General features: G+C 33.7%; 1 protein-coding gene across 2 annotated transcripts in view; it reads left to right on the forward strand.

The window, feature by feature from the left end:
• LOC129239984 (G protein-activated inward rectifier potassium channel 3) overlaps nt 1–24667 on the forward strand; it is a 104861-nt gene that overhangs the window by 31554 nt on the left and 48640 nt on the right. The window contains exons 1-2 of one of the 2 annotated variants that reach the window (XM_054875519.1): nt 17595–17855; nt 23162–24472. The exons of the other annotated variant lie outside the window; for it this stretch is intronic. Coding sequence (XP_054731494.1) covers nt 24345–24472 — 128 coding nt within the window. The 5' untranslated portion in view covers nt 17595–17855; nt 23162–24344. Of the gene's footprint in view, nt 1–17594; nt 17856–23161; nt 24473–24667 lie in introns of those variants that run through there. 2 annotated transcript variants of the gene reach the window in all.

Consider the following 24667-nt stretch of genomic DNA (forward strand, 5'->3'; position numbering starts at 1 on the left):
ATTTTGATGAAAATTTCTTGAATTTTTTTTTTTAATTTACTCAAATTTTTAAACTTGGATTTATATGGTTTTTGTAGGAGAATCAAATATAGTTTCGTAAAAGAATTATTTACATTAATAGTTATGAATGCAGTTTATTAATAATTTGCAGTGACAAAATACGATAAAAAAATATTATTAAAATAAAATATAGAAAAAAAATGTGTACACATATACAATATTATAGATTCCTACTTCGATTTTTTATAAATATTCGACTTATGAACCTCAGTTTCAAAAACACAAGTTTCCTTACAGTAACATTTGTAATGGTAATGGCTGTACGGGTTAGGCTAAGGCCCTTATGCACTGTGATCAGATTGATCTATTGTGTGCCCCTACTTACTTAATTATAATTATTTAGTATACCGAGCTTCTTAAGAGGTCTTCTTCCACTAGTAGGTTCGAACCCAGGATTCTGCGTCTCCTGTGGCCCAATGCCTCACAGTTGGTGATTAAGTGTTCTCTTGTTAGACTCCTCTTCATCACATCAGTACCTGCATAATCTTGTATTAGATGACCCTATTGTGTTAAAGTGTTTATAACAGGCAAAGTGACTTGTAAGTGCTCCACAGAGTAATCTGAGGCTCTTTTTATCTAGGGTTAGAGCAGATTTCGCTGTGTTGGTATTGGAGTTCAAAAACTTTTTGGAGTGATTAAGGTCGCTTGTGCCGTCTCAGCGTTCCCTGATTTTTTTTTTATCCATTTTTTGGTTACAGTAACATTACATTTCGGTTGAAAAAAGTTCATAATTTTTTCAAAAACTTGATAACACCAAATGTGCTGTTATTCTGAAATGATGTGAGAGTTACCGGTAACTATTTTCTTATTTCTTCATATGGTTATGAACGATATTCAAAATATCCACAGCTCATACCGTAAGCATTTCTAAAAATTATGTTTTTTTTCAAATATGCATCTTTCAGAATATGTTTTTGAACTTTTCCAAGTCGTTTCAATCGGCGTCCGCAAAGTCGTTCTCAAGTCGTTTCAATAGGCCATACTAAGCGCTGATCATCTTCAACTGGCATTTTGTGTTGCTTCAATTGGCCTTGGCAACTACAGATTATTCGCTTACTGAGCAGGAAGGAGTGTCTGTAAATAGATGATATATTTTCCATAATGATACTTAGTATTTTTAATCGGAAACACTTCACTTTCCATCGAAAGCATAGGTGGGTGGAAATATTTTTTTGGCAACACCATGAGTATCAGTGGACTTTGTGTACAAACTTGCCGTCTACCTAACTGAATTAACCCTTATGCATTTTCCTGTTATGCTGTCAGAATATAATTAGCTTTTTAACATGGTGCGACTTTTAACTTTTGAAAAAACACAAAAAAAAATAAAATAAAATAATTGAAATGCATTTTTTGACGACAGAAAAGAGTTTTATGTATGGAAATGCCATCCAAAATGATTTGACCACCTTTGCACCCAAATATATGCAGCTGCGGTGAACATCTCCTTTTTTATATCTACAAATAGTTTTCGCTAAATTCGTATCAGAAAATCTTTATTAAATACGCATTTGAAAATATGTCACATCTGCAAGAATCTGTTCACATGCCCTTGGCTCTATAATAATTTCTTAATCCCACGCTGCAACCGTAAGGCACGGCTGAATTATACAAATTTGCTGTTGGACTTTTCAACATTTTGTGGAATATATGAACATTTTGATTAGATCTTTCCTATGTAATTAGTTTTGTATACTCTGACATATTCTCTTGTCTAGCCAGAGGCATTTCGGCAGATGCTAATAGGAAGAATATCTGATAATTGTAATTTACATAAGCAAAAAAGAAGGGAATTTGCCAAATCTGTAAATCAGAAGTGCAGCTGCACTTACAAGCAGACGACATTTACAAGAATAATTTATTTTAAATAGTTTGATGTGAACTTTTGTATATATGAATGTGTGTGTGCATATGCATGTAACAATGTTTTTTTTATTTATTTGAATCATACTTTGTACAAATTGATTGTGCCAAGTGATCACTTGGGTTATAAGTACTTATTTGAAGAGAAATTGACTTTTTTAACAATTTTTTGAAATTTTGTTAGTAATGAAAACATGTTTTTCTGTAATTAAAAACAAAGTTTCTTCAATTGTGTGGTTAAAGTTGTAGGCAAGAAATTAAATGTTTTGTTAAAACAAGTTTTGGTTCGTGTAAGAAGTGTTTTTAGTTGCTTTTCGTAAAAAACTATTCTAATTGGATAATTTGAGTTGTAGGTTCGTTTTTGTAGAGAAATGAAATTTTTTTAGAAACATTTTTTGCGCATAAAATTTTTTTTAATTTTTTTTCGTAAAAAATTGATTGTTTTAACTAGATAATTTGAGTTGCGGGTACATATTGGTAGAGAAATTGATTTTTTATAATACTTTATAATAATGAAACAAATTTTTAATTGAATAATTTGAGTTAAAGGTTCTTTTTTGTAGAGAAATTTAATTGTTTCACACAAATTTTTTTCGCATAAAATTTTTTTCTTAACTTTTTTCAAGTTTTTCAAAAAGTATCCAATTTCAGTTGCAGAGAATACATTTTTTTTTACAAATTTTTAAGTAAAAAAAATTTCTTAAAAAAATGTTTTCAGTAGATCACTTTGAATTATAAGTACATATGTATAGAAAAAATTAGTGCTGTTATAAATATTTTTTTTGTAATAAGAATTAAATTAAATTTTTTTATAAAGTTTTTCGTTAAAAATCGTTTTAGTAGATTTAAGTTCATATTTATAGACAAAATTATTTCCGTTATGATTTTTTTTTTGTAATTAAAACTAAATTAAATTTTTTATAAATACATATTTTTTCGCATTAAGATTTTTAAAAATTTCTTTCCTAAAAAATTATTTTGATTGCAAAATTTGAGTTGTAGAGAAATAAACTTTTTTTATAAAAAATTGTTAAAGTATATTATTTTGGATTCTAAGTACGTATTTGCAGAAAAAAAAAATTTGCTAGAAATACTTCTTCGGAATAAAAAAATTTAAAAAAAATTTATAAACAACTAAAATAAAACAATTTTATCAAAAAAAAATTTATAAAAGTTATAAAAAAATTTTATGAAAAATGGTTTTGTAAAAACAAAAGAAAAAAAGTAATTTGATTCATATTCATATGTAGCTTAATTTTATTTTATTATTATGTTTTTTCGTAACTAAAAATATTCTTAATTTTTGAAATTTGTATTTGCGTTGTAGATTCTTATTTGTAAAGAAATTTAATATTATTGAGTGTTTTAGTTGGCTAGTTTGGATTTTAGGCACTAGGTCTAGAAATTGAAATTTTATAAAAGTATTTAATTAAAAACGAAGAAGTATGTTATAGTGCAATATGTAGCATTTTTTAGACTCTTTTTAATTGCTTTCCATTGTGTTTCGTAATAAAAAATAATTAAAAACGTAAGAACAACAATAATATTAATTTACTTATTTTTTTTAATATTTTTCATAAGAACAGTTTTCTTCAATTCCGTTTTAAGTTTACGTAAATATATTATATTAACTACTATAAGTCAACAGCAGAAAATAAAAATTGAAGATTTATCAGTAATCGCAAGCCGATATTCATTAATTGTAAAACCAGCAATTAGTAGCAATAAACATTTGATCTGCTTTTCTTCCATGCACTTATGTGTATTTGCACCCAATTTGGAACTTATTGGTGTTAATTGTTTAATTTTAACCACAAAAAAATGCATACATTTGTCTTCTTCATTTGAATGTACAAATGTCTGCTAATTTTGTGGCATGCAATAAACTTGTGAGGCACGACATGTGACCTGACATCATATATTTTGGCAACAGACTGCTTTGTGTTTGCCGTTCTTCTGTTGATGGTTTTACGTAGTTTTTTTGTGTTAAGCAAGAAATTTGCACTAATTTGTGAATTTGTGAAATTCAGATGAAAGCAACTAATTTTGAGCGTGGCGCAGATGCTGGCAAACTCAAGATAATGCTGGGAAAATAAAAAAAGCTCCCTCGCTACAACAAAAAAGTTTATGTCCACTTAAGTGAAATAAATGAAAATTAAACTTTACTAAAGGAGGTAAAGAAACAATTTAGTGACTGCTTTTGGCACTTACAAGTAAGTACTACCGGGAGTATTCGGTTATTTGTATGATAAATCAAGATTATCTATATAGGGTTTTCCAAACAGTGGTGTTATTTTGATATTCATAGAAAAATGCAATTTTTTAATATAAATGATGGATGTTTATTTCATTATAAAGAGGAAGGTATTAAATTAATAGTGGAAAATAACATCAGTCAAATAACTAACACGACCACGCTTACAGGACAATATCCTTTTCATGAAATTTTCCATAACCGGATTGCCAAGTGGCTGCCCTCTGTCCTCGATAGCCTCACGAATTCCATCTTTGAGGTCTTGAATCGACCCTGGGCTATTGGCGTAGACCTTCTCTTTCCCGTGGCCCTAAAGAAAAAGTCACAAGGTGATAAATCACAAGATCTCGGTGGCCAATTGTGATCACCTCTTCGAGAGATAACATGGTCCGGAAACTTTTCCCGTAAAAGATCAATGGTTTCGTTGCTTGTGTGGCACGTAGCGCCGTCTTGTTGTAAATAAACGTTGTCCAGATCAATACCATCCAATTCCGGCCATAAAAAATCGTTAGCGATAATTAAATTTAATTTTCAAGGTTCAAAAGGCAAAACAAAAGAAGTTTAATCTTCTCAAAACTATATTAGATGAAAGAGTTGATTGCATTACAGAATTCTGATTTTCAAAAATCAAAATTACGACTGCAAAATTGCGGAGAAATTTCGAGAAAAGTCTGTATTTCCATCGATTTGAATCTAAAATTGACTACGTCAATGAACTTAGATTTTTCAACTTGATATGAAAGAAATTCCAAAACTTGATTAAACCAATTGATTTTTTAAGTATTCAAGTTTTCAGAAAAAAATAATAAAAGCAGCGGAAGTGACCAAATAAATGCCGAACTTCTAAAATACGGCGGTGAAGTACTCAATAACATGATAACAGAACTGATACGCAAAATTTGGGAAACCGAACATCTACCGGAAGAATGGAACAATAGCCTTATAGTACCATTACATAAAAAAGGCGACAAAACAAATTGTAATAATTACACAAAAAAACAAAATCGCACTTTTTGTCTGATGAATGACTTTTGATACTTGATGTTTACTAATTTGACAACGCTGATTCTAAATATATCCTCATTTTTTTTGTAACAGCTCTTGTTTACGAGTTATAGCTATCACAAAAAAATCACTATATTTCAGTGTTAATTGACGAATCTTTAAACAAATATTAAGTTTTCTTAATATTATTTGTTATGGCATCGTCAAGACGAGTTTGTATAATTGACCGGAATAGTTTTTTTTTTATTTGCGGAGAGTATACGTTTCAAGAAAACCGTTTGAATGTGACATCATTCGTAAATGAGGCGTACAAAAATTACTTCGGTCACCCAATGGAAATGAAAAATAAGCCTTAGATTCCACAAAAGGTATGCAAAACGTGCGTTGAGTTTCAACGTTTGGGGACGAATAAGAAAAGGAATAAATTTATATACGAAACTGCTATGATCTGGATTGAACCTGTGAACCACCACGACGACTGTTATTTTTGTATGGTAAAAATAACTAGCATTAACCGAAAAAATCGAGGCAAACCCCACCTTTAGTATCAAGGGATCGTATAATTTTACCTCCGTTACATATAAAACTGGGGCTTATAAAACAATTTGTTAAAGCTCTTGACACAAATGGAAATTGTTTTCTTTTTCTGTCTAAAAAGTTTCCAAAATTGAGTGCAGAAAAGATAAAATCGGGTATTTTTGACGGGCTACAGATAAGGTCGTTAATAAAATACTCAAATTTCATAGACACTATGACAGTGATTGAGAAAATGGTATGGAATGAGTTTGTTTGGCTTGTTCAAAATTTCTTAGGAAATAAGAAAAGTTCTGACTATTCTCAGCATGTCGAACAACTAATGGGTCACTTCCAAAGGGTTGGATGTAATATGAGCATTAAGTTACACTTTCTTCACAACCATCTGGACTATTTTCCAGCCAATCTTGGGGATCTCAGCGAAGAACAGGGAGAGCGATTCCACCAGGACCTTCGTACGATGGAGGAACGCTATCAAGGTTACTGGAACACACACATGATGGCCGACTATTGTTGGAGCATTAACAACAGTTCTATGCCTTCAACTTCAGCAAGGAAATCATATAAAACAAAATTTTTTTAAACTTAAGAAGGCAATAAAATAAAATAATCTTTAAATCTATAGTGTTTTATTACAAAAAGTCAAATATGTCATATAGAGTCATGTAGAGCTGATACAGGAATTTCAGTTACAGATTTGAAATTGTCATTAAAAATTGGACTAAAAACATGTATCATAACCCAATCATCAGAAATGCTGTTGTGCAGTGTTATCGAGGCATATCTCTCCTCAACACTGGTTATAAAGTCTTTACAAATATACTCAATAAAAGGTTGAGCGTATATGCTGAGGAAATTTTGGATGACTACCAGTGCGGTTTTCGCCAGGGTAGATCCACAACAGACCAATGTTTCACACTAATGCAAATTCTTGAGAAACACAGAGAGTTCGAACTAAATCTGCACTGTCTGTTCATTGATTTTAAGCAAGCTTTCGACAGCATCAATAGAAACTGTCTGAACGACATAATGCTTAAACAAGGTATACCGGTAAAAATTATAAAACTAATTCAGATGACACTATCAAACACTAATGCCAAGGTTATGATAAATGGAGATGTTACCAACGAATTCAGCATTTCATCAGGTGTAAAACAAGGCGAGGAGGATGGTTCCATGTGTAGAAGTCCACGCAAGTGGGGAAAGTTACTGATCGCCATTCACTTGGGAATGGCCAGGACGATTCTTCTGGAGGATGGTTCCATGTGTAGAAGTCCACGCAAGTGGGGAAAGTTACTGATCGCCATTCACTTGGGAATGGCCAGGACGATTCTTCTGCATATGGTTCAAGCAGCTCACAACGGCCGGGATTAGCCCACGTATCCTCTGGGTAGCTTCCGAACACCCGTTCGGGAGTGAGCTAAAGTGAGAAGGCGAAACACTCCAGGATAGCTGGTTGTGCGTTGGGTTTGGGACCCGCCACTTAAAAATCCCCCCCAATGAAAACTTTAAAAAAGCCTCGGATGAGACCTCCCTATACTGATGACGACCCCTGCAAACGAACTAAGGAATACGATTTGAGGGCATGCACCTGGAATGTCCGGTCCCTTAATGGGGAAGGTGCCTCTGCCCGGCTGGTTGATGTCCTCGTGAGAGTAAAGGCTGACATCACTGCCATCCAAGAGATGCGATGGACGGGGCAAGGAAAGAAAACCATAGGACCTTGCGACGTCTACTACAGCTGCCATGTAAAGGAGCGCAAATTCGGTGTCGGATTTGTTGTGGGAGAGAGACTTCGTCGCCAAGTACTGGCGTTCACTCCGGTGGACGAGCGTCTCGCAACAATCCGCATCAAAGCCAGATTTTTCAACATATCGCTAATTTGCGCCCACGCCCCGACGGAAGAGAAGGACGATGCGACCAAAGATTCCTTCTATGAGCGCCTGGAACGTTCCTATGAGCGCTGCCCCCGCCACGACATAAAAATCGTGCTTGGCGACTTCAACGCCAGGGTGGGCAAGGAGGGAATTTTTGGTCCAACAGTCGGAAAATTCAGCCTGCACAACGAAACATCCGGTAACGGACAGAGGCTGATCGACTTCGCCGGGGCCCGAAACATGGTAGTCTGCAGCACCAGATTCCAGCATAAGAAGATTCACCAAGCCACCTGGCTGTCTCCTGATCGAAAAACACGAAACCAGATCGATCATGTTGTGATAGATGGAAGACACGCTTCTAGTGTATTAGATGTACGTACGATCCGAGGACCCAACATCGACTCGGATCACTACCTTGTTGCAGCCAAACTGCGCACACGCCTCTGTGCAGCAAAAAACGTGCATCTACCCACGCAAAGAATGTTCGACATCGAAAAGCTGCAATCACAACAGACAGCCAGAAGATTCGCCACTCGACTCTCAATCCTGCTCTCAGAGAGTACTGCCCAACAAACCGGCATGCACGAGCAATGGAGCAACATTTCTCGTTCTCTACGTACCGCCGCCGAAGAAGAAATCGGATCCCGGCGAGCCCGAAAAAACAATTGGTACGACGAGGAATGTCATGCTGCCGCAGAAAGAAAGGATGCCGCCTATAGAGCCACGCTGCGATCGGGCGCAACGCGAGCCATGTGGTAACGCTACAGAGAGCTGAAAAAGGAAGAGAGACGTATTATCCGAAAGAAGAAACGAGAGGCCGAAATACGTGAGTGCGAAGAGCTTGAGATGCTGGCCAACAGGAACAACGCCCGAAAATTCTACCAGAAAGTTCGGCGGCTTACAGAAGGTTTCAAGACCGGGGCGTTTTCCTGTAAGAACAAAGACGGCGAACTGGTGACTGACGTACAGAGCAATCTTAAATTATGGAGGGAACACTTCTCGAACCTATTAAACAGTGACAGCTGCGCATGTCACCGAGAAAGTGAAAATCCCGATACCCCAATCGTTGATGACGGAATTGTCATTCCGCTACCCGATCATGACGAGGTGAGAATAGCAATATCACGGTTAAAGAACAACAAAGCCGCGGGCGCCGACGGACTGTCGGCTGAGCTATTCAAACATGGTGGCGAGGAGCTGGTAAGGTGCATGCATCAGCTCCTATGCAGAATATGGTCGGATGAAAGCATGCCTGCCGATTGGAATTTAAGTGTGCTCTGCCCAATCCATAAGAAGGGCGATCCTGCAATTTGTGCCAATTACCGCGGGATTAGTCTTCTAAATATCGCCTATAAGGTTCTAGCGAGCGTATTGTGTGAAAGGCTGAAGCCCACCGTCAACCAACTGATTGGACCTTATCAGTGTGGCTTCAGACCTGGAAAGTCTACCATCGACCAAATATTCTCAATACGCCAAATCTTGGAAAAGACCCATGAAAGGAGAATCGACACACACCATCTTTTCGTCGACTTCAAAGCTGCATTCGACAGTACGGAAAGGAGTTACCTGTATGCCGCGATGTCTGAATTTGGTATCCCCGCAAAACTAATACGGCTATGTAAGATGACGTTGCTCAACACCAGCAGCGCCGTCAGAATTGGGAAGGACCTCTCCGAGCCGTTTGATACCAAACGAGGTTTCAGACAGGGTGACTCGCTGTCGTGTGACTTCTTTAACCTGATGTTGGAGAGCATCGTACGAGCCGCAGAACTTAATCGCTCGGGCACAATTTTTTTATAAGAGCGTACAATTGCAGGCGTATGCCGATGATATTGACATCATCGGCCTCAACAACCGCGCTGTTAGTTCTGCCTTCTCCAAACTGGATAAAGAGGCAAAGCGAATGGGTCTGGTGGTGAACGAGGACAAAACGAAGTACCTCCTGTCTTCAAACAAACTGTCGGCGCACTCGCGTATCGGCACCCACGTCACTGTAGACAGTTATAATTTCGAGGTTGTAAAAGACTTCGTCTATTTAGGAACCAGCATTAAAACCGATAACAATGTCAGCCTTGAAATCCAACGTAGAATCTCTCTTGCCAACAAGTGCTACTTTGGACTAAGTAGGCAATTGAGTAGTAAAGTCCTCTCTCGACGAACAAAACTAACACTCTACAAGACTCTCATCATGCCCGTCCTAACGTATGGCGCAGAAGCTTGGACGATGACAACATCCGATGAAGCGACGCTTGGAGTGTTCGAGAGAAAGATTCTACGTAAGATTTTTGGACCTTTGCACGTTGGCAACGGCGAATATCGCAGACGATGGAACGATGAGCTGTATGAGCTTTACGACGACATAGACATAGCGCAGCGAATAAAGATCCAGCGGCTACGTTGGCTGGGTCATGTCGTCCGAATGGATACAAACGCTCCGGCTTTGAAAGTATTCGATGCGGTACCAGCTGGTGGTAGCAGAGGAAGAGGGCGGCCTCCACTGCGTTGGAAAGACCAGGTGGATAAGGACTTGGCTTCACTTGGTGTGTCCACCTGGCGCCGGTTAGCACGAGAAAGAAACGACTGGCGCGCTTTGTTAAACTCGGCCAAAATCGCGTAAGCGGTTATAGCGCCAATTAAGAAGAAGAAAACAAGGCGATTCACTATCAGCGACAATTTTTAATTTATTACTACATGAGGTAGTATGCAAACTGAAATGTGGCAATTCGATTTTTAATTGCAGCTCGCAAGTGTTAGCTTATGCCGATGACATTGTCGTGATTGCACAGAATGAACATGAGCTTAAGAAAATTTATATGCGATTGAAAAACACAGCTTTAGAAGTGGGTCTACGGGTAAACATAGATAAAACGAAATATATGCACTTCGCAAAGAAACCGAGTGAAGATGCACACATTGAAATAGATGGTGAATGCATACAGAAGGTCGACAAATTTAAATACTTAGGTTTTTTCATCAGCAGTAATTCTGACACTTCCGTGGCAATAAATGACCGAGTAAGTGCGGCAAATAAAGCATTCTTTGCTCACATAAAATTATTCAAGTCCCGATTGCTATCAAGAGATCAAAAGATGGCAATGTATAAAGCGCTTATAAGACCCATACTAACATACAGCAGTGAGGTATGGGTACTTATCACAAACTGGAAAGGAGTAGTAGAGAATCGATCGGAGTGGAGAACCGTAGTTGTGGAAGCAATGGTCTGCACAAGACTGTAATGCTAATGATGATGAAGTTTTCAGAAAGTTTTTTTTCTATGGAAATTTTGTCTCTAGATACACCTCGAGTAGCCAGGCTGTCATCAAATCAATGGAGGCATTTATACTCAGATCAAAGCTAGCTCAAGAATGCCTGGCTGCTCTAAATTATGTTAGCACTATCTTCAAGATCTAGGTGCCATGATATAGAGATATTGAAGGAAATTGAAAGCCCGATGCAGTATCCAGAGGGCACTAATCTTCCACTGCTTGAAAATAGAGGCAATATTAGAATTCCTTTGGCAACTCGCAAATTAAGGCCAAAAAAATAATATTCCCCAGGAGGCAAATAGATCATGGAGAGAAGAAAATATTTGTGTTGCAACCAGGCTAATTTGGCCACAAATATTATAGATAAGAAAAGATCAGGAAAATTACTCAACCTCTCAAGAGAGAACGTCTCGAAGGACGTGGCTGTGTCAATGGTCATTGGCTGTTAGGCATTATGGTAGGCACTCCTCTAGGCTAGAAGTGTTTTCTCATGAATACTGCAGAAGTTGTAGAGGTGAGGAAGAAACAGTAGAACACTTCCTCTGTAATTGTCCAGCCTTAGCTAGGAGTAGAGCAAAGTTGTTAAGAAAATATTATTTTGACTCTCTTACGGAACTTTTCATTGTTGCACTAAAACTTGAGCATCTAATTATTTCCATGATTAATAAACAGTGATGTTCCCGTGTTACACAGTGGCACTACATTGGACCTGTAAGGTCTAAGTGAGTTGGCTATTCTAAACCGACTGCCACCAAACCTAACTTAACTGATAATTATATTGGGCAGACATTTTTTATTATTGTTTTGGTGATTTCTAGTAACTTAATTTTTAGCGCACAGCAAAGTGAAGAGAAAAAACATGCCTCAATATTTCTTCTAACCAAATTTCATTTCAATTTCACTCAGATGGGTTTTTCATGGAATTTCGATTATTAATTATTTCTACTTTTATAATAGATAAGGGTGAAATCATCGAAAAGGAGAGTAATTAGAAAGCACACAAAAATAATTGCTTTTTTTTCTTTTTTAAATTAAGTATTAGACTTGAAATAAAATTTTGAAAGTTGACAACTATACTTAAATGAATAACACTGTGTAACATACGAAAAAGAAAAAAATTAGAATGTCCTGACAGCGGCATATCGTTAAGCAGGCTAAGGAACAATATTTTTCATACACCATTTTTAAAGTTCACGTCTGCTTAATTTTCTTAAAAATTTTGAGGGTTCATAATATAAAAAGGCATATAAAATCATTAGATTCACGTCTGCTTAATCTTCTCAAAAATTTTGAGGGTTCATAATATAAAAAGGCATATAAAATCAATAGATTCACGTCTGGTTAATCTTTTCAAAAAAATTAGGATATAAAATCATGAGATCCTTACTTCACTGGAATACTGCGATGATAATTTCGTCCGTAGATGAGTATTAACCGTAAATTAATTTTCGGCATATTTATGCAGAGATATATATAAAATATTATTAATAATAATACAAAAAAAAAAAAAAAAATAAAAGTATTTCATTTTTTACTATGATAGTTTTTATAAAAGAAAATTAAATTTTTCATAAAAAAAAAATCGCAGTATTTCACATAACATATTTTAATTCTTTCAATTACAAGAGATTATCTCTCATTTTCATTCATCTCTTATGATTTCGAATTTCTTCTCTTGCTCAGAAGGTTAAACTTTGAGTTCACCCTAAAAATCATCATTTTGTAAACTTGATATGGGGCTGATATTATGCCTGCTACCTTTTCGCATATTACATATTGTACCTTCTGCGGAACTTTATTATTTTGAAAAAAAAAAAAAATCGATTTTATTATACAGTGCAATTGTCGCAGACGCACTTAGCGGCCAAGATTAAAACTTAAGATATCTAATACAAAAAAAAAAAATAATAATAATAATAAGTACCTACCAAATAAATTTGCTATACAAAAAAAAAAAAAAATAAAAATAAAATAAATTAAAAATAAAAATTAAATAAATACTAAAACTTAAAAATGGTCACAATAAATCGTCGCTAGATAAGCAACGCGCTGCCCCTCGACAAAATCTGTCAACCCGATTAAGCCACAATGTGACGCCTTTGATAAGTAGCTGCCATGACAGAAATGTGCGCCTTGCGACAGATAAGACGAGCAACGCTCGATGGCGCTCTGTTATCTGACTGCTCATTTACGTTCATTTACTACTGGCAGAGGGGGAAATTTACCAAAGAGAAAGTGCGAGAGCAGGTGTAAGCTGCCAAATCGCTTGCGGCTATGTAGAATGAAATATGGCTGGTCGAGTGTACAGTGGTGGTGCTTGTGCGAAGCATAGATGTGAGTGAAATGCGTGCATATGTCTAATATAGGGATGGTTAGATAAGTGTGGATAGTTTTAGTTTGAAAACCAAGATTCTAAACTAGGAAAATCAAAGACGTTAGAAATAAATGTAGTTAGAAATAAATATTTGTAAAAACAGAGAAAAGTATAGGGGGTTTCCGATTGTTAAAAGTTATTTACGCTTATGGCAATTAGACACACCTTCCTAGTCTATGGCTGACCAAGTGCCAGTGAAGTTCATGCTTTGCGATCTTTGCAATTCGTTGATCCAATTTCAGCATACAAAGGTCGGTGCTTCCTTATTAGCCTAAAATCGCTAGGCGGTTGAAGAACAATTCTCTCCCTCATTTGAGTTTTCGAGTTGTTAAGTGGGACTCCACATCATTAATCGATAAAATTAATCTCAATATTCATCAATGAAGCTTAGAAAATCGTCATATTTCCTGTTTGGGGATGGTTATAACTAATTATGCTTCCAATGTTCCACTTTATAGAACTTTGAGAAAACAAATTCTTCTTCAAATTCTACTGGCCTTGATCTTTCTTCGACAAAATACTATTTCAAAATGTTACTAAATGAACTACTTAACTACTTCAAAATATTTTCTAACATTATTTCTTTATAATCTGTAAGAAAAGTAAGATTGAATATGAGAAAAAATATAAGAAATGAAATAAATAAATTTTTAGTTTAAATTACTTTTAATAGATTGTTCAAATAAAACATAATTCTTTAGCCATATATTCATTTTTATAGTCTGTAAAAATGCTTCATGCTGAAATTATTATTAAGTAAGTAAATAAATAAATAATTAAAAAATAAAAATATAAAAAAGCAAATACTTGCGCAATTTCGTACTCTGCTACCAACCGCTGTTCAGTTCAGTTAATTTTTTCAAACGTTGCTATCTATAATTTTTCATTATGGCAGCAGTAATGATATTTTGAACTTTACATATTTGGCGGATTAGCATAACTCTTTATTGAGATTCTTTGGTTAGCATCTATGAATGTAGTTACGACGACAGTATAAAAAAGCGACAATTTTTTCAGAAAAGTATGACTTTTCTAGTAATTTTTCCTTTCAAAACAGTTGTCGACGCTGTACTCCATAGATTTCTGCTTTGGTTTGAAGTTGGTTATTGCATCATCAGTATCAGAAGTACCTTAGTTAAGCCCCTTGCGGCGGACCATGAAATCATCAGTAAGTATTCTAAATATGTATGACTGAACTTATTTGAAATATTAATGTTATTTTTTTAGTTGGATATGTTGCGATCATATAAAATAAAGTCCTAAAGTAGGAATGTATGCTAATAACTATGCACGGAGTGACCCGATTTGCAGAGGAATTTTTGTATTTTGAAGCTAATTTCTTCTGTAAGGGCATAAGTTGCATACATTTACAAACCTACTTTGTTTGTGAACTAAAATGTGTTAAAAAGTCATAAAATTAATTTTGATCTTGCAGCGATTTAGAGAAGACTCATCTGATTGAAGTACTTTTTTTTGCAACAAAACTTTTAAACGATTACTTTTGCTCTGCATTATTGAAATTTATCAATTATATCTTATTACTATTAAAATTTTGAAAGAAAAAAAAATTTCAAAAATTGATGATTGCTGTGGGCCAAACTCTGATGATTTAAATAAACGTTTATGACTAAAACCAGAAATACCACGCGTCTTTAAGCTTTTTGATAAAATTGCAAAAAATCTTGGACTACATGTAAATACTGAGAAAACTAAATACATGATTCCATCACCCAACAACACTACATGCGAACTTTAAATAACTACAAAAGAACTTTATTATATCACTGAATTTAAATTCTTAGGTTTTAAACTATCGGCAGACAAAGACTCGGCGGTAGATATTAACGACAGAATAAGGCCTATTATTCTAGCATAAAGCTATTTAAATCAAAAGATTTATCCAGAGCAGAGAAAATAAGAATGTACAAAGCACTGATACGACCCTTCCTTACATATGGATGCTGAAAACAAATGATATTTATCAGATACTGTGCTTCAAAAGGCGTGTCATAGGGAAAATATCATGCATTGCATGGTTAAAAAAATAAACGACACCTACCGCATTCGCTACAACAATGAAATCGAAGAAATTCTTCAGAGACAAACTTTGGTACGTTTTATCAAAGTCCAACGGATTAGATATGGGCACGTACTGCGCATGTCGAAATAGTGAAATGCTAGGAAAGCTTTTATTTTAACACCGATTGGAGGAAGAAAAAGAGGGCGCCCACGAAAGAGATGGTTAGATGACGTCGAATCCGATCTTAAGGAACTGAAAGTACACAAATGGAGAGATCAAGCCATGGATAGAATAAAGTGGAGAAAAATTCTTGATGAAGCTATGGTGCACCACGGACTGTGAAGCTAAGAAAAATAAGTGTCCCAAACTTCATCAAGTGGGTATAAACAGGTAAATCAAAGATGAAAAATGTATGCGCTCGGATTCCTATATCTGCTGATTTTGTATTGTGATGTTTACCATTCTTTCGTGGATATGTATGCACGTAGCCTCAATGGCAGAACAGCACCTGCCTGGTATTTCCTAGTAAGAAATAAAACTGATTTTCTATAGTTCCGGTAATTATATCTACATACAGCCTTGCCCCATTTATTACTGAGTTTTTCGTTTTAATAAATGAAGTATATCATAGTTGAATCTACTAGTGCTTCTTGAAAACACTGCATACTAAATACTTATGTTTTTTGATAAGTTAACCTTTTTCTTGCTCTCAGTTAGACCAACAGGTAATAGGTAGAGTGGCCAAAAACATGACTTTGGAAGTTTGATATCTCAATTGGAGGGAAATTTGAGAAATTTATCAACAAACAAATTTAAAAATTAAAATGTCTATTACTTCTAACTAACTTATTAACTAAGCGCCAATTTACACTTAGACTTTTCACTCTGTGTGGAAAATCATGCGTGTCGGGCTCGGAGGCAAAAAGTGTAGAGAAGTCAACAGGGTAAGCATACACGAACGGTCAGCTAAATTGAGAGTGTTTTTGACATTTCGCTGTTATCGCATTCACATTTTCGTATTTCGTGCACTTTGGGCTTGCGCTCAACCAACAAATTACTATAGAAAATTTTCCGCTTATCGCGAAAAATACGCAAGGGAAGCTGCAAACAAAAAGTCATCGTGTAAATGCATGCAGATTTTTGCAGACTTCTTTAAAAAAGAATGTCTAAAGAACTCAGGATGAAGAGCCATCGTATAAATTGGCCCTAAGCCTTCTGAAACCTTAACCTTAAGTTTAGCTGGGTATCGAATGTTTTTACAAAAAAAAAATTGATTTTACAATAGTTGATTTTTGACTGATTTTTTCGGTACATTTCAATTTTAATTTCTTTAAATTGTTTTTAAATTTGTATTGTGTTAAGTTTTTGTTTTTGTAACTGTTCAGGATATATCAGGCCAGCACTGTACTTGTGGGTTTTTTATATGCCTGCACTCATTGCGCCCTAAATTCGACCGCCAATTTCAGCTTTCAGCGTATCAGCTGGCATTTAATAGACAAAAGCGCTTCCGTCCAGCAACACGCTGTGTCATTGTGATACCATGCCATTGTGATACAACAAAAAAGAAACAACAACAAAATGGCAAAACAGCTGCCACGCTTGTGTGACGTTCGATTTGCAGAAAAGTACATATGCCAGTATGGTTGATGAGTTCACCGATCGGCTGGGTGTAGACGCTTTGAAGGGTTGAGTTGTTAGATTGGCAGTTTGAAGGGTTGTTTGATAGTGGAATGAGTTAATTTTTTTGTAAGTGTGTTCATTTTTGTTCAACTCAAAATTGGTCTTTAGCCATATATTTTAGCACCCTTCATCATACCCCTTTCATCATGCCTCACCAAGTGTTCACTTGCTTTTTGGTTGCTGACAGCTTTTTTGTATTATATGTTTTTGTTTTTTTTTGGTTTTGGTATTCATGTACGTATGTAGCGCATAACAGAAGCAGACACAAAGCATATGATTTATATACAGCAGAGCTAATGTAAATAAGCGCAAATAAATAATGAAGGAAAAACATATGCATGCACGTATATACATATTTACAAACCAACTTCTCTGTATGTTGTATTTTAAATAAAGTAAAAGCAAATAAAAAACGACAAAAATATAAAAATGCAAACATCATTCGGAATGAGGTGTAGGTAAGTTGCATATTTCGTCGCTCTCTCAGCGCCACACACAATCAAAACAGTAGCGGCGGCAGCGACAGGCAACCGCAACAGCTTATAACCAAGCAATAACGCTCACCAGCAACATCTCTGAAAACATCAGTCAACATAAGCGGTACAACGCGTTCAGTATAAATCGTCGCGTATCGGTTGAGCGGCGCTGTAGTAGCATTGAACAGCCGGAGATATAAAGTACGTCGATGTGGCGAAACCTTTTTAGGGGTTTTCGTTGGACGAACTTTGGATGTCGGTGGATTGTTAGAGGTGTTTTAGTTTTACCTTTTGATTTTGGGTCAAATCGGCAGTGAAATTGACTTGGAGTGTTCAGTCGATCGTGCGGTCCAATTGCTGGTGTATGAAAAGTTTGTGTACCGTGGAAAAGAAAAACTTATCACGCACGCAAAAATTTAATACCACGAGTAGCGACCACAAAAAAGGTACAAACAAAAAAAAAAGGATAATAAGCAAAATAAAAAATTTGTGCAAAATAAAAAATTATAAGAAAAAATAATTCATATTTTCGCGAAAAAATTCGCAATAATATACATGGAAATATTCATGCAGAACCGCAAATATCTGAAAATCATAAAAATAGAGAAAAACTCGTAAAATCGAGAAAATTAAATTTCGAGCAGAAAATCAACAAAACGCAAAACAATTTTGTAGTACGCGCTTCTGCGTTTCGTGCTCTCACAAAAAGGCAAGAGAAGCGCCAGAGATCACAATCGAAATGGAAAATCGGTATTTATTTTGTAGCATTGTGGCCAATACTCAATTTTGGCTCATTTGTTTGGCATTTTTCTTAACTTTTGTTTGTTTTGATTTTCCGCTCACATCCAAACGGTTAGTGAGAGTGGAGCATGTGAGCATTGTGGGAAATTACGCAGAAAGTAGTCAAGTGGATTGTGTACATAAAAAAGGGGGAAAAGCACCTGCATTGTATTTGCATATAGAAAATATAGAATATTCCCTACGTCATACCCCCATAAGTGCATTTGTATGTGGGTGTGCGAATATTTCCAACAACATATGTAAGTGCATTTGTGTGTGCTGGTGCCCTTTAAACATACTTTTGGATACTTTGTGTTGGCAACATTTTTAGTAATCGTATTAATTAGCAACTGCAAGTGAATATTCGAAAAATGTTTGTGACAATAATTGAGGCTGCCACTTGGTTTGTGTAAACATGCATACATACGCAAATATGTTTGTGCGCACATGCATGTTGCTAAGCGGCTTTAGCTCAGCTGAGTGGCAGTGATAACTCTTAACTCACATAGGATGTGGTAAAAAACAACAAAAAATAATATAATAATCGGACATAGTGCGCAAAGTGGAAAATTGGAATGAGTGTGAAATATTAAAACAAATATTGAATGAATAATCAATACAATTAAATATTACATGCGATTTTAATTTGCTATAAAAGTATGCTATTGGAAATAAAAAGTAGAAATCAGTAAATACCAATACAACAAATTAAGAGATGCTATGTGAAAATCTGTACGGAGATATCTTTATGAAAATGATATTCTGTTAGTGAAAAAACTTAAACTAAAAAGTATGTTTTATACATGCAACGGTTGTGAAGTTATTGCATAACCTGATTTCAAAATTTCAATGAAAATAAATTATTTCATTTAAAAACAATGTTTTTTCTTTGAGTAAAAACTATAACATTAGCTCAAATTCTTACTTAAAATAAAATTAAAATTAATTAATTTTAAATGTATGAAATTTCAACCAGGTTTAGTAGCAACATTTTGCTTGAATTCGGTGGAGTAGTGTTTAGATAACAAGCATGACTGAGCTAAATAATAAATAATAATCTTCATATTTTTAATTTATTTTATACTTTCTTTATTTATTTCTGATTTAAATGTATATAAAATGAATGTTAAGTTTGCTGATTGGATGAAGTTAGTTTCCACAGAAGAGAAGAAAACGCGGCGGCCGCCGTAGCCGAATGCGTTGGTGCGACACTACCATTCGGAATTCAGAGAGAACTCTCGGTGTGAAAGACCAAAATGAAGAAAAAGTTGTTTCTAATAGCGGTCTCCTCTCGGCAGGCAATGGCAAACCTCCGACTGTATTTCTGCCATGAAAAAGCTCCTCATAAAAAAAAATAACTGCCGTTCGGAGTCGGCTCGAAACTGTAGGCCCCTCCATTTGCGGAACAACATCAAGACGCACGCCACAAATAGTATTCAGCGCAATCATGTATACTAGAAATTAGTACTAAAAATTTTTGTTGCAGAATGGCTTTACCTTTTCTTGTCGTCTATGAAAAAAAGTTAGGGATAAAAAGCAAAAAAATAGCAGGATTTTGTATTTTGTGAATTGTGTTGCTTAGAAACAAAAGCGATTCCATGTCAAGTGGCTCAAGCATTTTGGACATTATGGTCAATTCTTCTAAAAACTGATTATTTGCAGGCTTGAGTGTAATAAGAAGAAAAGAGAAACAAATTGGAAAAAAATTAAAAATTTGGAAATTTATTTTTAGTTATTTTATTTAACATTTCAATTTTTTTAGGTTGAAATATACTACAGACATTTTTTATTTTATGAAAAAAAAAATTTTTTTTTTGAAAATTTCGTTTTTAGGAATAAATTTTTGTCTTTTTAGTTCACAATTTTTTTGTCATTTGTGATCCATTTGGTCCAATTTAATATTAAAAATGTATATTTAGTAATAAATATAAACGTTTTACAATTCCTTTGTAATTTTTGATCCATGTAGTCTTATTTTTTCATTAAATACATTTTAGGTTTATTTAACATTTAAAAATGTACTTTTAGGCACACAATTTTGTTTTTTTGTTCGAAATCTGCACTGGGTCAAATTTTTGCATTAATTAAGTTTTTTTAGTTTTCAGGACAAAATATATTTTTAAAACAATTTTTTCTCGAAATAAAAATTATAAGTTTTGAAAACAAAAAATTTTAGGAATAAAATTTTACATTTTAAAAGATCTTTTTTGAAAGATAAGTTTGTTTTTTTTTTTGTTCACAATTTTTGAAAGAAATTTTATTTTTGGCATTTTTGACAAAAACCCCGCTCCTATATTTTGCATTAAAAGCCAAGTAAATCCTGGAACTTTTATAGTGGAATTAACAACAATTTTTGTTCTAATTTTTCTGAAAATTTGTTTATTTTTAGTAATTAAAAAAATTATAATTTTGAGATTTACTCAATGTTGAAAATTTTGTTTCGAGTTTTTTTAAGTGAAATATTTTTGGTTATTTTTAATATTTAAATGTTTGTTGTTTTAATTTTGTATATAAGAATTTTTTTAGGAATTTTTTTTTTTGTTGTGCTTAAAATTTTTGGGCACAATATTTTTTGTCATTTAGATATATTTGATCCTATTTTTTTATTAATTATTATTTTTTAGTTTTCAGGCTAAAATATACTTTAAAAAAATATTTTTTTAAGGAACAAGATTTTGTGTTTAAAAAAAATTTTTTCCAGAATAAAATTTTAAACCTTTTAAAAAAACTATTTTCGGAAAGAAAAATTTCGGATATTTGTTTGCAATGTCTGGGGGCATATTTTCTTTCCGTCATTTTTGACAAAAACCTCTCTCCTATATATATTTTTCTTTATTACCCAAGACTACGCTTAGTAATCCTTGGAAGTTTCATAGTGGGATTCCCATAACCTTTTGTTCTAATTTTTCTTAAAGAAGTGACTGAAGATAAAATTAATAACTCTGAGATTTATTCAGTGTTGAACATTTGATTTATAGTTCAGTAAATTTGTTGTTATTTTTAATATTTAAAATTTTTATTTTTCCAGACAAAATATATTTTTAAAATTGTTTTTTTTCCATAGATAAATTTTTTTTTTGCACGAAATTTTTGGGATAATTTATGAAGTTTGGATCTGTTTTGTCCTACTTTTTCATAAAGTTTTTTTTTTTGAGGCTTTCAGAATAAAATATACTCCTAAAGTATAAAATTTCATTTCTAAACAGAAGTATAAAATTTTGTCCCTTTTTGTACAACATTTTTAGGAACAATTTTTGTTTTTGAAAATCTTTTTTGGAAACAATTTTTATTTTGCCATTTTTTCCAATTTTTTGCTCATGTTTTAGAATAAAATATAGTTTTTAATTATATTTAATTTTTCTAATTTAATAAAATTTTGTTCCTTTTTGTACAACATTTTGAGGAACAATTTTTTTTTTTTAATTTTTATGGAAACAATTTTTATTTTCCCATTTTTTCCAAGTATTTTGCTCATGTTTTAGAATAAAATATATTTTTTAATTCTTTAAGACGAAATTTATTTAGTAAAAAATTTATTTTCGAAAAAGTTTTTTTTTTGCCATTTTTGGAAAATACCTCGCATTAGATTTTTCTATAAATAGCTGAAACTAAACTCAATAATCCCTGCAAGTTTCGTAACAGGATTTCTATAATTTTTCAAGCTCTATTCGAATACACACGGCGAATTGGCAAACATTTTTTATCAGAGCTGAGAAGAAATTTATTTTTTGTTATGCGAATGCGTGAATTTCGGAACTTAAAAGAATTTGAGCCAAATTTCGTTAAAGCATCACTATTTTTATTTACAGGCATTGGTTATCACACTAATCAAGAAGAAAATTAAAAATATTGTTAATAAAATACAGTAGTAGGACCTGATTTTTCAAATAAAAAAATAACCTTTAAATTTAAACCCTTATTAATAAAAAATATAATCGCACCTATTTTATTATATTTTAAATAGTTCAAATTCAAATATTTTAAGATATTTACTAATTTTTAGTAAAAGAAAAAAATTAAATTTTTCACAAAATATAAAAAATGAAGCACACGAAAGTAACGAACTGAATAAATCAACTAAATTCAGCATGGTCGAATCAAAAAAAAACTGAAACGACTTGCAAATTGCTGAATAAAAAAAATCATATTTCATGCATGAAAAACTTTTAATCAGAGAAAATTAAAATAAAAAACTGAATAAAAAATTACTCGAAGGATATAAATTATTTTATGATTTCAAGATCGCAGTTGCGCAAAGTAGTGGGCAGAGCGTTCTACTTTTGTATACAGAGTAAATATGGGCGCTGATGAGAAAAATCTACTAAGAGGTCAAGCAACTAAAGGGATAGAAGTAGAGAAGATATATTTTATCAAATTAAATTTTATTTCACTAAGCTAAAGCTGATCAGCTGATTTCTATGCACTCAAGGTGATACTGGGGTGCGTTGATTTGAGTTTTACTTAGTTTGCTTTACTTGATTCTCTAATTAAGAGAAATTGATGTGTGAGATGAGGTTGCGACAAATGCTTGCTAGAGCTCTTAGTAAATATTTATAATTTATTTATTGATTTTTTGTTTTCAAATCAAAAATATATACAAATTTATGAAAATATAAACTGAACTGGACTACTTGAAAGTGCTCAAAAATACATCGTATTTTTTAGGATTGAAAAAAACTGTGACTTTTCGATAAAAAAAACTTATACTCCTATCGACGAATTGTTCAAATTTATTGGAGGATTTAATCAGTTATTAATTCTTAGCCTCCCTTTCTATAAAAATTATAATTTTTCCTGTGAGCAATCATGATTTATGCGACTTAACTCAATACATAACAACTGAAGAGTCACCTGAGTTGGGTTTTTCAAAATTGCACAGAACCGACTCTTATGATTTTGAATGATTTTTGTTTTTTTGCTTGTCAGTGGCAACTGTTTCTTTATATCTAATATTTTTCTCAATATCGTATAGTGTAAAGTTCAAAACAGAAATTTCTCTCATACACAAACAAAGGATAATATAAATAGTTGAAGCAATGAAAAAATGTTTAGCCTGAAAATGTGCGCTACTAAAACAACGACAACAACAACAACAACATGCCATAATAGCAATAAGAGAAATGTTTGCATAAAATACAGTGTATTGAAGCGTGCGCCAGTGAAGTTGCATAAGACGAACAACAATAACAACAGCAAAAGCATGCAAATAAGCAAAATCAGTTGCGGAGTTAATAACAGCAACAACAAAAAGTGCAAATGTCAGTGCAACATTGTGATTGTGATAGATACTCGTAGCAACAATTATATGGATTGTTGTGGCATAAGTGGCGACAATAAAGTAAACAACGGCTATAAAGGCAACAACAACGACAACAACAGCAACAGCAACAAGTGCAGTAGCAGCAGCAATTGTTTAGCTCATTACTGGCCTTCATAAACAACGAGTTGTATGCATGCAACGGCGGAACAACAACAACAACAAACGAAAGTGTTAACACAAAAAGAGGCAACAACAATACACATTTGAGATTTGTTTTGCTTAACAAATGTGTGCGAAAAAATAAAATTAAATTGGCGCAAAGAAGTTGAAGCAAAATGAATAAATTAATAAAATGGAATAATATTTGTTGATATACGCACACGAGCAACAACAACAACAAAAATATAACAACAGTGTCTGTGTTAAAAATAATAATAAAAGTAAAAAAAAAATTAATAATTAAAGAACAAAAAACAAAAAAAAAAAAACACCAAAAATCAGACAAACAACGTCATCGGTGATAAATAGAATTCACTTTTAGTACCAAAATGCATACAACAAAGAACCCAATCTAGTATTTATCAAAATAGGCTACGTAAAATTAATTCACTTGCCAATATATACACATACACACAAACATATGTATGCGCGAATATAAAGAATTGTGTGTGCCCGTGCAAGCAAAGCGCGAACTACCAACAACGCAAGGAAGGAAACGAGGCACAGCACTCGCATAAGCCATCTACAGCTACATAAAAATTTTGTCAGTATTCCAAAGCGTCCTAATAACAAGAACATGTGTAGGTATGCGTGAGTGCATTTGTTTGTTTAACGCTCAAACGCATTAGCTCCTACACGTACACACATACATTCATACATATAGACATAAATTTATATGTGCTTCTTCGTATCGCAATTTGCCTACACAATGCCGGAGATCAAACGCAATCTGAGCCGCCTCTCCATGCTGATGTTTCGGCCAACGCATTCCAATGAGCCTGGCTGGCGTGCAGAGCTCTTAAGGTACACACATACACACATGTTTATACGAAGTACTTTTTCTATTAATTATTTTATATAGCTGAAGCGAATAATTATAGTTAGATTTCTATGAAATTTTAATAAAATATAAATAACTAGCTTTAACCCCCGGCCCCGCTCGCGTAGGAGTAGTTTTGAGGGATTTAGGATATGTATATAACAGAATTACAAACAATA

This window comes from Anastrepha obliqua, chromosome 1 (assembly GCF_027943255.1).
Source record: "Anastrepha obliqua isolate idAnaObli1 chromosome 1, idAnaObli1_1.0, whole genome shotgun sequence".
Classification (NCBI taxonomy): Eukaryota; Metazoa; Arthropoda; class Insecta; order Diptera; family Tephritidae; genus Anastrepha; species Anastrepha obliqua.